This window comes from Gopherus flavomarginatus, chromosome 15 (assembly GCF_025201925.1).
Source record: "Gopherus flavomarginatus isolate rGopFla2 chromosome 15, rGopFla2.mat.asm, whole genome shotgun sequence".
Classification (NCBI taxonomy): Eukaryota; Metazoa; Chordata; order Testudines; family Testudinidae; genus Gopherus; species Gopherus flavomarginatus.
In genome coordinates, this window is record NC_066631.1 from 30,648,781 (window position 1) to 30,665,914 (window position 17,134).

The following is a 17,134-nucleotide window of genomic DNA, read 5'->3' on the forward strand; positions in this document are numbered from 1 at the left end:
TGGTAGGGATGCCCTGGCATTGGTTCCTGGGAGACTGGCTGGCACCTAATTGGCCTCTTCCACCTCTAATTTCTCTGATTAGGCAAGAGTCAAAGTCCAAACCTGGCTAATATCCAGACTATTGAAGAGGGAGTCTTCTTGTCTTACTTTCCTCATTTCCCATTCTAGTAAGTCGTCTCACCTCATTCTGGTCTAGTCGGGCCATCTGTTTTATCGAGGCTTTGAACAAAGCACTCTTGAAACAATGGAAGTGAGGTGCAGAATGAAGCTTACACCTGGTCTGTCCTTGCTGTGTTTACTGCTGGGTCACTTGGGCAGAGCAGACAAGGCGTCCACATTCACGATCTTACTAAACAAAGAGCTGGCTGCTGACAGCCTTGCTCCCCTCATCATGTCATGCTCTACCAGCAATGCCGTGTTTCCAGCCAGCTGTCCGAGGCAGGTATGGCTCACTGTCAGGGGAGGGGGCAGAATTCGGTTCAAAATGAGGACAGAAATTTGGCTGTTTGCAGCGTTTGGCCAGAGATGAGGGTGTGGGTGTGGCGCAGTGACTGGAGCTGACTGGGAGAAAAGCCCTTGTTGCATTTGTGAACGCCGTGGCTGTAGTGTGGTTAAAGAGAGACCGGCTGGACGCTTGGCCGTATGCACATTGTTTTCCTGGCCAGTGGTAGGGTTCCGTACATTGGCTGGTCATTTTGCATTCAGATTAGCTGTTTCTCAACATGCTGTAAATGCAGCAGCTCTCAAAGCAGGGCAGAGTCCACAGCATCTGAAGTCCGGCCGGGTGGCTCATTATCTCTGGATGGAGAGAGGGACGCGGATGCCCTGCCTGTCCCTCAGGCCAATGTGCAGGGCTCACTTCAAATTGGAATTCAGCTCAGTCCCTTGCAGACCCAGGGGGCTCTTGCTGCTCATTCTTGTGAGTTGTTGACATCAGAAGTGCTGAGTCATGAAACCATCAATATGGACACTTGTATGCACTGTAAGTAATGGAACAAATCTCCCAGTGTTTCAAGCGTCTTCCCATCCTGGGTGTTGTCTTGCAGCCTTGAGTCTCCGCTATACACCGTAAAGCCTGATTTCATATATCTGGGCCCTAACGGTTTGTCTCCTCATCCTCTCAGACCAACTGGGACTGCAGGTGCAGCAGCAGCACCATTGTTAGCGTCTAGATGGCCCAGTCATCATCCTCCTGGGCCCCATTGTGTTAGGTGCTGTGTCTATGGCCCAGGCCCAGAAACCCTAACAATCTAGAGAGAAGATGGACAAAGGGTGAAGAAAGGGACAGTGAACCTCCCCCTCTGGCAGATGAGAACTGAGGCCTAGAGACGCCATCATGCAGGAACTTTACCTCAGAGCTGGGAGTTGAATCCAAGTTTCTGGACCAGTATTTTAACCACCAGACCACCCTTCCTGTTGTGGTGGGAGAGCCAACGCTAGCTCTTGTCATGAACCGGGATGTAGGTGGTCAGAGCAGTGTGCTAAGGCCTAGAGGTCTGCTTGAAGCAGGAGTTGGAAACCAGAGCCAGAGTCAGGAGTCAAGCCATGGGTCAGCGTTGAAGTCAGATGCTAGAAGTGGGGCACAGAAGCAGGGAAGTTGAACAAGTCAGGGACCAGGAGCAGGGCAGGGAGATAGGGTCCAATGTAGCAGCCATCCGGGGATTCACCTAGTTGCACAGTCAACATCCTGTGCTACCTTCTGGCTTATATAGCAAATCTGATCCAATCAGAGAGGCCGGACCTCTCCTCCAATCAGGAGCTTCATGGGCGGTACCTCTGGTGAGCTAGGGTCCACCAGCCTGCGTTCCCTGCCAGTACCAGTGTGCTGCTGGGTGGTGGATGTGGTCTTAGGGCTGCCTGAGGACCCATGGAGGAGACCGTGATGCCTCAAAGCTCCTGGAAAGGCAGAAGTGCTAGCTACCGAATTGGATGCAGGTGTCTAGGGCCTGTCTGCTCATTTATGTTACATTTTCTGCTGAGAGTAATTGACTCAGTGTCAGCCAATTTAAACCACCTGGGACCCACAGCTATAATCAGTCTTCACAGATCCTGCTTCCTCCTGGGTTCAAGAACAGCCCCTATTAGTCACAGGCACGTAGGAGATGGAGGCGCACTGAGAGCTGACCCATTTTGCTTCAAGAGACTGGGGTGGATTTGGCTTTACAGATTTTATTTGATATCTGTGTTCAGAAAAGAACTCCCGCTGTCAAGCTGACAGTTATGCACAGTTGACCCTGGGTAATTCTTCTGGAGGAGTTTAATTTTTCCAAAAGGTAATCATTAAGTGCCTAGTGTATGTAGGCTTTCTTCGGTCAAACCTTAAATAAAAATTTAAAAAAGCTTCTTAAGAGACCATCCTAGATATAAGCATCCTTGTAAGTGGAACATTTCATACACACGATAAGCATCACACAGTGAATTTTACTGCATTTCATAACACTGAATAGTGAACAGCAAGATGCTTTAGAAAAACTGGAAAGAGAGAAAATCGGTGGCTTGGAAGTTGTTAAAAATAAATAATTTCAGACTTTAAGGGTCAGATACCCAGCTGAACCTTCATTGACTGCTGTGGCAACTGATGCTAGCTGGGGGCGTAAATCAGAGCTGCGCTGAGCTGAGAGAGAGATATGGGAGCTCCTCAGTGACTTGCAGGGACACACCTTCCTAGAGGTCCCTGGGTGAGGCTGTGGCATGTGCACCAGGCGTATCCTGGTGGGAGCCAGGTGCTGGGGGATGCACAGTGAGAGCCGCTCTTCTAGTTGGCTGCATCAGCTGGCAGGGTTTGGCCTCTCCCAAGTGAGGTCTCTGTGTGACAACATTATGTCACCACTGCAAGGAAGTGATACGCCAGGAGGGCAAAGCACCAACAAGGAAAGTGAACGCCAAGACTTATAGCGTGAGACTGGCTGTGGGTAGCTGTCAGTGCCCATTCAGCCAGGGTTGCTTCTATTTCATTAATAACACATTGTTTATTATTGTTCACACGGTTGTTTTCCAAGCAAGAGTCTCAAAGCGCATGACAAATATTAAGCCTTGCAGCACCCCTGTAAAGCAAGTCTGTGTTCAACTTCTCATCATTTAACAGAGGGGGAAACTGAGACAGAGAAAGGGGAAGGACTTGGGAATCAGGATCCTCAGTGGGAATAGAACCACTCTGCATTCCGAGACCAGGGCTCTGACATGGGGCTATTAACAGTTGTACAACCTGAGTCCCTGTTTGTTGGGGCAGGTTATTTACCTTCAACGGCTGTTTATTCACCTCCAGTTTAAAAGGAAAAGATCTGTGAGTTTTGGTTTGTCACCTTGGGGTCTGCGAACATTCATCCCCTAGACGTGAGCAGCAGGAGGCTGGGAAACCCTGTTGAGCCTGCACTGTGTGAGCACACACCTGGGCATCATGCTCATTAGCAGCAGCATCTGTTTGGAGGCTCCTTTCAATCTCTTCCGTATTAGATTCCTGGTAAGAGTAACTGCGTTTCATAGAAACCACCTACTCATCCACAGGGAAACCAACTCCTGGGGCACACGGGGAGAGGGAGGGAGGGAAGGAAGTCACAAAAATAAACTTGCTTGGAAACAGCCAACAGAATGGCAGTCCAATGGGTAGAGGCCGGGAGTGGAATCTGAATGCAGGGAGATTGAAAATAAACAGCTCTCTGCTGTGAAGACTCCCATCTGGCAAGCCTTACAAGACCACAATCTCCCTGCTCTGGGACGTGGGGCAAGGCATATAATTATTTTGAATTTCACAAAAAGGAATGCGCCCTAAGGTGGAGTTGAACTTCTCTCCCTTCCCCCATTTTCATCTCCTCCGGAAGCCTATATCAAACCCACTTATTGTGCTTGCAGGGATGTTGGAGATGAACAATCCGTCAAATCTGTAGTGAAAAGGGGTGTGTGTGTGTGCGTGCGTGCGTGTAATAGGAACTTTAAGGGTAAGAAGCATGACCAGAATGTTGTAATTATCCCCAAGCCAAGCATTATAAACCCATGAAATTTAGAGTTAAGTTTATACTTGAGAGAAATTCAACCATGTTACTGTATGGAAATGCATAGTTAAAGTGTCCAAACAACCTTAATTTTGCTCAGTAGTGATACCATGAAGGGGAAAAATATTTTTTAAAGACACATTAGATTTTTTAAAAATTGTTTTTTTCTAATCTACGACCACAAAGATTAAATGCTTTAGTTATAATTTTGTGGTTATTGCATGGCATTGCTACGAAGGCAGAAGATGGACTAGGGTCTAGGACAGAGAGGTTCCTCCAGGGAAATCCTAGGAAAAGCGAAGCATAGAGAGAAAGTGACCTGAAGTTTACTCTTCCATTGTTGTTTGAATGGCCAATAAGGTCCAACCTCAGGAAGCTGAGAAGAAATACAGTGTGCACAGATTCCCTTCAGAAAGGGTTAGGAGCTAGACCTGCCAACACACTCTGTTTCAGGCTGTGCTCTGATGTGTTGGCCTTATTTCTTGATTTTATACATTTATGATCACTTTCCACAATGGCTTATTTCTGTATGTCAAGGCTCCCAGTATGTGTTGGAGATGGTCCTGAAGTGTCTTCTCTTTTAGCTCTGAGACACATTGATAGCTACGGGGTTTTCTTGTAACATTGGCACTTGGAGAAGGTGGTCTCTTTAGGAGACGGAGCTCTCGAGGGAACGAGTGCTGCGGTAGGGGGCTGTGTTAAAGCTTCAAGAGCCGTGACCTTGGTTAAATGTAGGGGCTGTTTCTTTTCTAGTTCTGCCAACAACAGTAGTGCTTAAAGCCTCTGGAGCCATTAGGACAAGCCAGTGCCTTGATCTGCTGCAGTTGCTCATCTGCCCCCTGGCACTGTACCATGGGTAGCATTTTAGTTCTGACTTTTACATCTGACCTCCCATTTTGTGCCTTCAGAATCTGCTCATAATTACATGGGTTCCTTTTTTAATATCCTGCCCCTAATGTCCAACCTACTTGACAGGTTCCCTTTAATGAAGTGAACTGAACAGAATGCCAGTAATATGTCACAGGCAATAGTGACTCAGTCACTCAGGGCTCAGCACTGATTACATTGCTATTCAAATTATCGTCCCAGTCTCATTTGATGAGAGCTGATTCACTGACATCTGGCTTGATGGGCTAGTTCCAGGTTGTTCAGGCCAGCTGCAGGAAATTTGTCAAATGCACATAAAACAGGAGTGCATGAAAATACCATAAATGTATTAAAGCTGGATTTGGTAACCTTGATTGATTCTTTTTAACTGAATGCCATTGAATTCCTAGATTTAATTTTCTGCTCCCTTTTCCTGGTCTAAGGCCTCTCAGAAAATATAAATGAAGCAAAAATCATTTGCCTCATTTGTTATAGCATTGCTCTTTCCAGTGGCTTGTGTGGAGCCTAGCAGGTCAATGGATTGTGGCTTCCCACGAGACCACGGAACTTGAGTGTGGCCACGGGTCCTGCTAGTGGTCATCAGAGAAGGAGGACAGCAGAGAGAGAGTTCCTTACTGATCTTTTGTGTTATAAACTCAAGCACTTAAATAGCTTGGTGCTTTCTAAGCCTTGCGATTCTGGCCCATGCAGATGTTGAGCAGATGTTCACTGATTCCCTCTGCTGGATGGAACATGTCAGACTTGCTCCAGTATATAGCTGTCTCTTGTTCTGCCCCAGTTATGTTGCTTGTGTAAAAAGTTTTTTTTCCTAACTATCTCCTTGTTTGACAGGTGAAGCAGATTATGGAGGAAGCTGTGACAAGGAAGTTTGTGCATGAGGACAGTAGCCACATCATCTCATTCTGTGGTAAGTCTCTGAGGTCAGAGTGCAGAAAAGAAATGGTCTCTGAGAAGTTGACAGCACAGCTCTGTCTCCATGTTGGGTTGTTGCTGCATCGCAGCATAGTGCTGGCCTGATAACTTTCCATTTTAGCTCTGTTCTTCTGTGGCACCTTGTGCTAAGACCAATGAGTGTCAGTCCAAAGAAACGAATCCTTTTGTCAACAAAATAACCCCCCGGGACTGTGAAATGGATTGGCAGTATCGGAAGGGGGAGGACACGGATGTCATCTGTCTAGTTTTAAAAACCAAAACAAAAAAGACAGACGGACGAGGTCCTGGAGTACTTAGTGTCTTTTATTTGTTTATAAGTGGATTGAACAGAGGCCCCGTTATCTGGTATTTGAATATTTTACTGTTATGGACTATTAATATATGTAAATAAGAGCCAGAGCTTGGGGCAAGCACCTGTTACTGTTTATAAATGGTATGCGTGAGGGTGGGACTTTTGGAACAGGGAGCATGTGTGGTGAAGGTTTTAAATCCTTTTAAAGAGACCGTATGGGAGACCTGCCTCCAGCCTCCTCTGCTGGTTCAGTTTTCGGCATCTGGTCTTTGACAAGGTTCTATACTCAGTCTATTAATACCTGGCTTTTTCCAAGTGTAGTGACAATTTTGACATTTGGAAAACATGTACTGGAATCAGCCAGTTAAAAGAATAGTCAGGCAAAGCATGAAAAAGTGCCCTAAAGATTTTGCTTGGCTTGGGTGTGAGATGTGAGCCTGGAGGTGAGTCTGCAGCAGGAACTGTGGAACAGAAATTCTAAGGGATTTTAGGAGCATCCTTACCAATGGGATTTCTTTTTTCCTGCACATTCCAGTAGAGCAGTGGAGGTAAGCTGCCTCGTTTTTGGTGCATTAAACCTTCCTGTTGGATGACTGCAGGTCTGTCTGTATTCTAACTGCATGGTGCAAAGCCGACCAGGCAAAATGCAGCTTGGGAGATAAAATAATCAGGCTGGAAATTGTCACACTGCAGACATCCACTAATGAGCAGGGGGCAGGTCACACAGACAGAACTAATAGCTCCTTGCAGCTGGGAAGCTCACTAAGTGGAGCATGCCTCACTCCCTCTTTGCTAGTAGTTCTGGGCTGGAGAGGTTTCTTGGTGATTGCTTCAAACCAAATAACTCTGCTGATAGGTCTGTACATTTGCTGCGATGTCTTTTCTTTGGAAGACAAGAGGGATGTTGGGGTGGTTCTAGGAGTGTTGCTGCTGCTAATCAGAAATGAGCTTCAGGAATGCAAGAGGCAAAACTGGGTGTTTTTCTATTGGATCATCCCATTATTTTTCCCTGTTTAATGGTTCTTTCTCTTGTGACTGGATAGGGTGACCAGATAGCAGACGTGAAAAATCAGGACGGGGGTGAGGGGAAATAGGCACTTGTACAAGACAAAGCCCTGAATATTGGGATTGTCCCTATAAAATCAGGACATTGGGTCACCCTATGACTGGAACCTCTCTCTGCTGAGAATTCAGGAATACCTGGTGATCTCAGGCTACAGGGACCAAAAGGCGATTGTGCCAGTATAGACAGGCAAAGATGACGTGCCTGGAATGGAGGGTACTGGTGTGCTTCTGCTGTCCGAGCACACACACCTCTTGTGTCAGGGTGAGGCATTGCAGGGACTTTTCCTCTCTGACACTCCTGTATCCTGGCGCTGCCATGGGCTGCCGCCTCTGTGGCCTAATGCTCTGGCCAGGTCAGTTCTCCAACTGTCCGGATCCCCTCTGGAGATAACTGTAAACAAAATAAATCTTAACTCTAATTAGCCACTTGGGCAGTAAAGTCCCTAGTATAAACACTGGTCCCTCAGAGACCCAAGGTCGGTGTTGTCAAGGTTAGGCCCCTTTCTGGGCCAGCTTCCTTGGGTTAGAGTAGGGCGAGCCAGAGTCTTCTTGCCCTGCCCTGGCTTCACCCAGAAGAGGCCGCAGGAGAAGCACCAGGCTTTACCTGCCCTGCTGGGCTCGGATTGGCCTGTGCCTGCTCCCAGCCCTAGGTGCTGGAGGACCAACTCTTGCTGGTTCTGCCTGCAGCTGTTCATGGGGGAGACCTCTCCCGACAACCCTGGAGGTCTGAACTGGCTGCACTTCCCCTCCAGCAGGGCACCTGCACCTCCTTAGGGCGTGGTGCGCCAAGGCCGTGGGGCCTCTGGCAGGGGCAGCGAATGCCTGGTTCCTGGCACAGATGGTTGGCTCCTTTAAGAGAAGCTGTTTGACAGAAGTGTAGCCCAGCCAATGGCATAGGAGGAGCAGCAGCATGTGGGAGTCCTGGGGGTGGAGTCAGCCTTTGAAGCCCCGCCTTCTGAGCTAATAGAAAACAGGTGCGTGCTGGGAGGCAATGCTGTTAAGGCTGCCTGGGAGGCAGGTCCTGGAGCTTCTTGGATTGTCCAGGCCATTGACTGGTGCTGATAGCAGCCGTGGCAGGGACCCAGAAATCTGATGGACAGTGGAAAGTGCCCCTTTGGGTGCAACTCAGCAAAAACCAATGGAGTCACACCTCTTTAAGCAGGGTGGAATCTGAACTTCGCAAACCCTTCAAACAAACACACAAAAGCTCTGTTCCGCAAAAGCTTTGCAATATTTTGGATAAAATCCCATCTACCCTCCGCTACCTCTTCGCCTCAGCCATTGGCCTTGGATAACATAAGAGCAAGAAATATAGCTTCTCTGAGCTAGGAGCGGAACTGCACAGTAGCAACTTCTTCCAGACTCCTCTGCTTTGAATCTATTTATACTCCCCTCCTGCAAGTGGTCTGTATAAAGCAGGGACCTGTGTTATGATAGCTGAATCTACTGGGAAACTTGTCAGATACCTCTGTTCTCAGGGGTTCCTGGTTCCGCTCTCAAACTGGCACAGAGGCCTTAGCCCTTGTCCTCTCTGTTTCTATCAGCGTCGGTGCATAGTCCACTGGATTTGGATTATTTTGCAGGGCTCCTAATCTCTTATCCAATTGCCAGCGCATCTGATGGCATGTGAGATGGGATTTTCCTTCCTCTGTCTCTCTGCTAGGAATTTGGAATCACCTTTTTAGAGGCATTTCTTTATTTAAAAGCAGAATTATTACTATTCTGGAAACTGCTCCTGCCCCCTCCCCCCTGTAGCATTGGCGCCTGTTTATACTGGCATTGTAGCAGTGTCCTGTGGCTGCCAGGTGGTCCCGGTGCCATGTGACAGCAACCAGCATGAACAGCCCTCTGGAAATCTTGCAGGGCAGTTCTCGGGGCCAAAGCCCACTGCACAAAGCTGGTGCTCGCTGTGTGGCTTTGCATGGTTTGGTAATGTGTATGTATCTCATCCCTGGGTATGGAGGGGTGGGGATTCCCCCATCTCTACGCTGGCCCATTGGGTATGCTGTGCAGAGCATGATGTTCTGGTGCTCTCCTGTTTCGGATTCCTTGGTACAGACACAAAGGCAGCACAGCTCTTTGGGGAAGCAGGGTTTTCCCTTCTGACTATAGCTGTGCACAGCAGTGCCTCGGGGAGTCTGACTGCCTTCTCCCTGCTGCCCCATCCCTGTTCCATGCAGCATGCGTCTTTTGGAGAGAGAGCCACTAAAAAGGCATCTTAACCCACCCTTAAGAAACTGCATTTTCAGCCTACTCGTGCTGCTCTTCTCATAGACTCATAAACTCATAGACTCTCCTTCATGGTTGATTCTCTCTCTCTGCCACAGGACTCCTGGAGCGGTGTCTATGGCAACACACGCTGGTGAGAGCAGGCTACCTGCTTTGCTGTGCCTAGTGCAGAGAAGCCAGCACCGCGTAGCAGCAACCTCTAGCCGTGGGGTCTGATCAATAAAAAGGTCGCTCAGCCCACGTCTCAGGCTCCTTTGGCCTCGGCTGCAAGCTCTGTGTTTCTCTCACAGTTAAGCAGATTATCATCAAATCATCATAGGCCATTCACCTGTTCCACCCTTCCCTCTGACTAACGAAACCCTGGGAATTTGGTGGGATTGTGCCTGATCACAAATGCGTCACAGAAACAAGCCTCTGAACATTCTGTGGTTTGCAGTCAGTGGGAGATTTGTTCAGCAGTGCCTGGTCCAGACTGGGCCAGAACTGAATTTATTGCTGGTGATGAAAGTTGCTGGCCTATGTCCGAGTCATTGGGAGAGGCCTGCCAGGGCACTGAGGGGCCCATTCCCTCACATGAGGGGAGGAGCCCTGAGCCACAAATCAAGTAATTACAGAGGACAAAGAATGAGAGAATAGGTAGGGTGTGAGTCATAGGGCAGAACCAGGGATCCAGAGGAGGCCACCAAACAGGGAACCAACCCACTTGATCCCTGTAGAGATGGGTGGAGACTTCCCAGAGACAACCAAAACTAGGGAGGGGGAAGCGCTACAGAAGAACAAGGGTCAGTTAATGAGGTGGGATAAAGAAAGAATTGCAAAACCAGAAAGGGAATGCAAGGATCTTAAACAAGGGGCTCCAGACAGAGACGCAGGCTCAGTGGAGAACCAGATCGACAGCCCTGTAGACTGACTAGCGGAGGCGGCTGGAAATTTTCTGTTGGAATAATTTTCCAGTGGAAAAGCCGTTTTCACAGAATCTAAATTTTCCTTTGAGGAAAATCAAAGCAAATATTTTGTTTCAGATTGGTTTGACCCAAATTGGAATGTATGGGTTTTTTTTTCCTTGAATTGACCTGAAACATTTTGTTTTGAATCAGTTCAGCCAAACATTACATTGCATTTCCCTAGCAGTGCATTTCCTCATGGGAGTTGTAGTTTGTAGCCCTCATCTTCTATAGGCCAGGCTCCCTGGAGGACTACATCACCGATAATGCAACACTGACTCCCCTCTGACTGCTGTATGGTATATAATGGTGATCACATGATTAGGGATGCATCATGGGAGATGTGAAATGGCCTCGGAGCCTGGCCCATAGGGCAGAGTAGGGCATCAGGCTCCCAAACTACAGTTCCCATGAGGCAATGTGCCACAATGGGAAGATGCAGTTTAATGTTCAGCTGACTCGAAATGAAGTCATTTCAACAAACCAAAACATTTTGATATCAAGAATGATGAAACATTTTATTGGGTATTCCTGGACAAAATGTTTTTACACTTCCATATGAAAAGTCTTTGGAATATTTTGTTCTGCAAAAAAAATTTGAAATGGCAACTTGTTCTCAAACAAACACCTGTCAGGGATGGTCAAGATCAGTGGTCTCCAACATTTTTACGTCCAAGATCACTTTTTGAATTTAAGGGCAACCTAGGATCTACCCCGCCCTGTCCCCAAAGTCCCGCCCCACTCACTCCATCCCCGCCTCTCTCCGTCACTCACTCTCCCTCACTCACATTCACCGGGCTGGGGTACGGGTTGGGGATCGGGAGGGAGTGTGGGCTCTGGGCTGGGGCTGAGAAGTTCTCATTGTGTAGGGAGACCAGACAGCAAGTGTGAAAAATTGGGATGGGATAGAGGTTAATAGGCACCTACATAAGACAAAGCCCCAAATATCAGGACTGTCCCTATAAATTTGGGACATCTGGTCACCCTAGCAGTGTGGGAGAGGGCTCTGAGCTGAGCCTGGGGCAGGGGGTTGGGGTGCAGGAGGGGTTGCTGGGAGGGAGTTTGATTGCAGGAGGGGGCTCTGGGCAGGGGCAGAGTATTGGGGTGCAAGAGGGGATACAGGGTGCTGACTCTGGGAGGGGGGTCAGGGCTGGGACAGGGGATTGGAGTGCAGGAGGGAGTGGGGATTCTGGCTCAGGGAGGGGGCTCAGGGCTTGGGGTTGGAGTGTGACCTCCCGCCAGACAGCACTTACCTCTGACAGCTCCTGGTCAGTGGTGCAGTGTGATGCCGCTAAGGCAGGTCCCTACCTATCCCAGGCCCATGCTGCTCCTAGAAGGGGCCAGCGTGCCCCTGCGGCCCCTGGGGGAGGGCAGGGGGCACGTGGCTCTGCGGGCTGCCCCTTTCGCAAGCATCGCCCCTGCAGCTCCCATTGGCCACAGCTCCCCATTCCCGGCCAATGGGAGCTATGGGGGTGGTGCTTGCAGGCAGGAGCAGCATGCGGCAGGAGACCCCTGCCTCCTGGGCTGCGGGGCTGTGCTGGCCACTTCTGGGAGTGGTGTGGGTCTGGGGCAGGCAGGGAGCCTGTGTTAGTGGCTGCCCAACTGGGCTGCCAGAGATCACAATAGACCGGTTGGGAAACCACCAGTCTAGATAATACTGAGTCCTGCCTTGGTACAGGGGACTGGACGAGATGACCTCTCAAGATCCCTTCCAGTCCTATGATTCTGTTCTCAAGTGCTAGGAAAGCGGCACATTAGCTTCATCCAAGTTTCAAAAGTGTTTACTGTCACGCTTCTCCTGACCTGACAGCCAGCCTGCCTTGCAGTCCCTTCCCCAGGCCCAACATTCCCTGCAGGGGGGCGGTTTATCCTCTGGAGTGAGGGGAGCCAGGAAAGCCACTGCCAAATTGGAATGACATTCAGTGTCCTAGGCTGCTGCTCAGATGGTCCAAATTCTTCGGGTTCTTGGACAGAGGAAGGTGGTTTTGGTAGTTGGTTCCTATGGAAACTACTTGGGTTTTCAGGACAAAAATCATTGAAACATGGTTTCTCGGGGAATTAGTTTCTTGAACTGAACTAGCCTGCTCCGTGGCTCGATTCTTGGCTCTCCCCACTGGAGAATGTCTGATGTAGGGCCCATAGGTAGCTCTTCAACACACCGTAACCTAGAGAAACTGTGCCTCTAACTCAAGGGACACAGAAATGTCTTAAAATCACCACCTCCTTCGCCCCATGCTACTCATCTTGAGCTGTGTTGTTCAGCAGGAGCAGCTGAGAATGGGGGTAGGGGTTGGTTGGCTTGCTGAGCTCATTCAGAGTGAGATCTGCTAACTCCCCTGGGCAGCCAACCCAGCTGAGATTGTGAGCTGCAGAGTCTCTTCCAGTTGGTGCATGTTCTGGAGGGTTGTTTACTGAGTTCCAGTCACTTTTGCACCTTTGCACTGGTGGGGTCTGGATGTCACGAAGGAAATAACTTGCTTTGCAGAGCCGTTGCCACTACTGATGATGCACAGGATGGAAAAAACCCAGCTTGGCTGTCAGATCCCAGGGTGAATTTGTAGGACTGTCAGGGGGGTGGGTGGGAACAGCATTTTGCTTTTAACGTGAGCACAACTTGTGTGGGAATCCTTGAGACAACCAGCGCACAGAGTCTGATGTGGTTTATAAACCAGCTGAGTGTCAGCCCGTTAGCTGGGATGCCCGGAGGAGAATGATAGGAAAAGTGAACGACGAGCTCTTGCTTTTGGAGAGGTTGCTTTGTGGGAAGCTGTGTGTGCAATGCTGGGCGTTGGGTGCCAAACCAGGGGAGGCTTAGGCCCGTGGTTATCTTAGCAACTTAGCTCTCCTTTTTTGCACTGGGACCCACTGAGATGGTAACTGCATTCTTCTGAACACTGGCACGATTGCAAACCAAGGAGAGCACTCGCTCCAGGGAAACGGGGCCAGAGATTCAGAAGTGCTGAACAGAACACCCTCAGTTCCAGTCAATCTTAGTGGACTCTGAGGTGACTCAGCACCCATGGAAAGCAAAGCCAGAGTGTCTGGGAAGACAAGGTTCCCTCTGAAGACCAGCTGCAGTGCAGCCTAATCTTGCCAGGAAAGCAAAGCTCGGCCAGGGAGCTGCCAGGCCATCAGCCGTGCAGCCACTTCTAATGTCTCATTCATGGGAGAAAGGCCATGCAGAATTTAACACCACTGGGTCAGAATTGAGGTCTTTAGCCTAAGCTGTTGGGACAAGATTGTGTGGCTAGAACAGCATCAGGGCAGGAGATGCAGGAGGCCATTACCGAGGTGCATTGGTGGAGCTGTGTGCAAGGAGCCCAGGAAAGGAGTAACGGGGTGCTGTGGGTCAGGGCTGAGGTCCATTGGCACAGATTTTGGAGGATGCTAGGAATAGAATAATAGAGGATGCAGAAGGTCAAGTTGAAATACAGAGCTATGTGGAAGCCCAGGGCTAGAAAAGTAGGGGGCTGTGGCAGAGTTGTGAGGGCAGAGTGTATCTTACATAAGCTGCTTATTGTCTTGTTCCTTAGGGCATCATCATGGTCCTGCTAAGCACGTACAATGCTCAGATTTCTGTGTTGTGACTGTCACCACTGAATGGAGATTTTCCTACAGATTTTGCTATGTATAGAAACAAAAACAAAAAGAGAGGCAACAGCCCAACCTCCATCTCTAGCTTCTGAAAGCAATGGGGTCTGTTCGTTCCCCTTCTCCCACTCTCCAGGATGCCAGGCAGGTGGGTTGTTCCAGTCCAATCTATCTGAACGCGTTGTTAGCAGAGTGGGGCTCTGAAAGAGCAGAACTTCCGGGTATGACTCGCTGCTTTTCGGTACAGTGCGAGGCGTCACGGCCAGGAACTATTTATAACATTCTGCACCACAGAGCTGAGGCATCCAGGCAAAGAGAAGGGCTCTTTGGCTACCTTAATGATGCCAGAGGCTTCTGGGTATTCACAGCATATCATCCGTCTGTTGTTGCAATTTCAATTTCAGTTCTGTGCAGTTCCCTGAGTGCTGTGGTAGGAGTCAGCTTTATAAAGAACCCTCTCTTCATAATCAGCAAAATGCCTTTCATGTGGTGCTGCTCTTTTCCCTCTGCAGGCTCTTAGACTTGGCCCTCGCGATCTGAGCCCTCCTATTCCTTCTCTTACTTAAATCCCCATTAATGAAGCCTCTGGGTGACAGAAAAGGGCAGCTGATCCCAGCAGCCCAGTTTTACCAATTACGGAGCTGCAAGGTTTGGGGAAGATAAATCTGTGTTGACACCTGTCAAGTCCCATGCTCCCTTCAAAAGCTAAAATGAGTCCTCAATGATATTAGGGCTTATTTTGTTCCTAATGGCTGTCCTGTGTGTAAATAGTTCTTGTGGTTGTGATCAGATTCCATGTTTAGTATGAAGACATTAAAATTGCTCAGCTGTTCAGAGTAAATGTAAACATCCCAGGCCAGATTCCCCCTGGTGTAACTCCCTCGTAACATTTCACCAGGAATAAAAGCTAGCCCAATATTTGAGCATTTATGGGCAAAACATGTGTGTGTGTTTTGTTGCAGATTATATTCTGAGGGTGGATGGAGATTGTAGTTTTATAATATACTTTTGCATGTACTTATCACGAAACTTCATTTAAAGTGTGTGTGTGCGCACGTATGTATGTGAGAGAGAGATGTAAGGAGAGTTATTTTCAGCTATTTAGCTGAATACAGTAACACCAATCCCAAGCATTCAGAAATCATGATCCAGGCCCAAAACATCACAAGACTTTTCAAAAATGTTTTGTTTTGTTAATTCTGATTTTTGAACCTTTCGAGTGCACTCTGGTCACGTTTTCAAGATTTCCTTCATACTCATAAGGGTAAAACCTTTTCCCCCACAATGACAGTGGAGATTCTCACACCTTTTTGTGATTCCAGGAGCTGGGTCTTCGTGAAAAACAGCAAATACTGCAGGATTTTCAATGAAATTATGAGCGTTGACCGCAATGATATTAAAAGACTGGGAAGGTGTTTTATTCTTTAAAATCCTCATCTTCAGTGAAGCCTGTTCCCTATCAATGGGAAAAGGAGCCCATTTCAGTGACGAGGACACTGTCTCACCCATAGCAACAATGGCTCCTGTTTGACCATGTTCTCAGCCTGCTGGACATGCAGAGCTGCTGATGCCAGAGACACTTTCTCTTGTGGGGATGTGGGGGCTGGTCAACGGGGCCACTGGAACAGCCATGAGGGGAAGAGTCCTCAGCAACCCCAAAGCTTTGCATCTCTATTGTGCAAGCTTAGGGTGGGCCACTCCAGAAGGGTTCAACACAAGCCAGAGGTGTAAGCGCTGTGCGCCGGAAACTGTTTGCAGTGTGTGGATACCGGGCATGTTATTGGTCCCTGTGATGGGACAAGCAAGGGATAGGACCACAGTTACTCCTCCCTGGCCCTTGGCAGGTGATTAACTGCCTCTTGGCCAGAGGAGGCGGAGCTAGGCCTTATAAATAGACCAAGGGAGCTCAGTTGGGGAGGCCGTGGGGAAGGCAGGTCTGTCTGGCAGAGGGAAGCCCTGCCTATCGTTTAACAGGCAGGATACAACCGGGGCAGCACACTACAGGGGCAGGATAGGCTCCGGGGGGGAAGCCCTGAAGTAAGGCCAACGAGGGAGCTGTGGAGAAGCCTGAGCGGGGCAGAAGCCTCATTTGTTTGAAGAGGTGTTTGGCCTGGGTTGTGCTACCCCGGAAGGGGTTCGGACTGGGGAGCTGAGCCACAAAACAGCCAGGGAAGGAATCGGGAGGAGACACAGGCTGAGAGGCTGTTGCAGGTCTGAGGGAGAACACGGGACGGGGCACCTGAGACAGTCCCTTGCAACGCTGTGTCCAGGCACGAGAGGGCTCCCTAGGGAGGAGGAGTGGACATGTGCTTAGAGCCGCACAGGACCCACGTACATTGTGGGTGTGTCCAGGAGCTCCGTCTATTGGCATGTTACCTATTAACAAACTATTGACACATACACAGACCTCCTGACCCCACCCAACAGATCTCTTCTATATAAAAGCACCCTGTACTATGAGGAGGTGGAATCACGCCTGGCTGCCTTCCCGGTGGCATGGCTGCCAAGTTTGTCTGTAATTCTCCTTGGTGTGAGAGCGTCCACTGTTCTGTTCCTGTCAAGCGGACGCACCATTTCCTCACATCTGATTGGTGCCTGTTCCCTTGAGCTCTTGGCATCAGGCGTGAAGCTGGGCCCTTCTAAGGAGCTGATTGGCGGCGTGACTGATTGGCCGACGAGTGACTTGCCAGAGCTGGAAGCAGTAGGGAGCCGATGTTGCTAATTTGCTCTCTACAGCAATTTGCGTACCCAGCTGCTCATGGGGAGCGGTGGAGCGCAGCCGGGCTGGCATCTGAAATGGAAGCTACTCTGCTTCAGAGAGCAAGGAGAGAATAAGTGAAAGAAGTGCTGGCGAATGCTGGGAGCCCTTGATGGCATGCAAGGAGCACTGAGGACCTATGCAGAGAGCACTGGGTAACTGCGCGGTGCCCGTCTCGAGGAGTCGCATTTCTGTCCCCTTTGTGAGGGGCAGTCTCCTCTCGCAGAGCCGCATGTGTCCACAAGGGCTAACTTATCCTCTTGGTTTCAGCTGGGATAGGGGTTTGCCCTGAGTTTCCAAGGGCTGTTACAATGCTTGGAGACGCCCCCCTGCAGTTCCAATCATTGTCTTCAGAGCATGTGTGACTCAGATGCTAGTCTGGTCGCTTTCAAGCTGTGCGTTCCAGTGGGGCGCTTACAAAGGTGCCTGTAGCTGGAGTTCCATA

At 49.3% G+C, this 17,134-nt stretch overlaps 1 protein-coding gene across 6 annotated transcripts in view; it reads left to right on the plus strand.

Annotated features, from left to right (window-relative positions):
* Nucleotides 1-17,134, plus strand: part of SGSM1 (small G protein signaling modulator 1) — an 82,161-nt gene that overhangs the window by 20,054 nt on the left and 44,973 nt on the right. For all 6 annotated transcript variants that reach the window (XM_050923413.1, XM_050923414.1, XM_050923415.1 and 3 more), the window contains one exon: nt 5,709-5,784. In XM_050923413.1, coding sequence (XP_050779370.1) covers nt 5,709-5,784 — 76 coding nt within the window. The remainder of the gene's footprint in view (nt 1-5,708; nt 5,785-17,134) is intronic.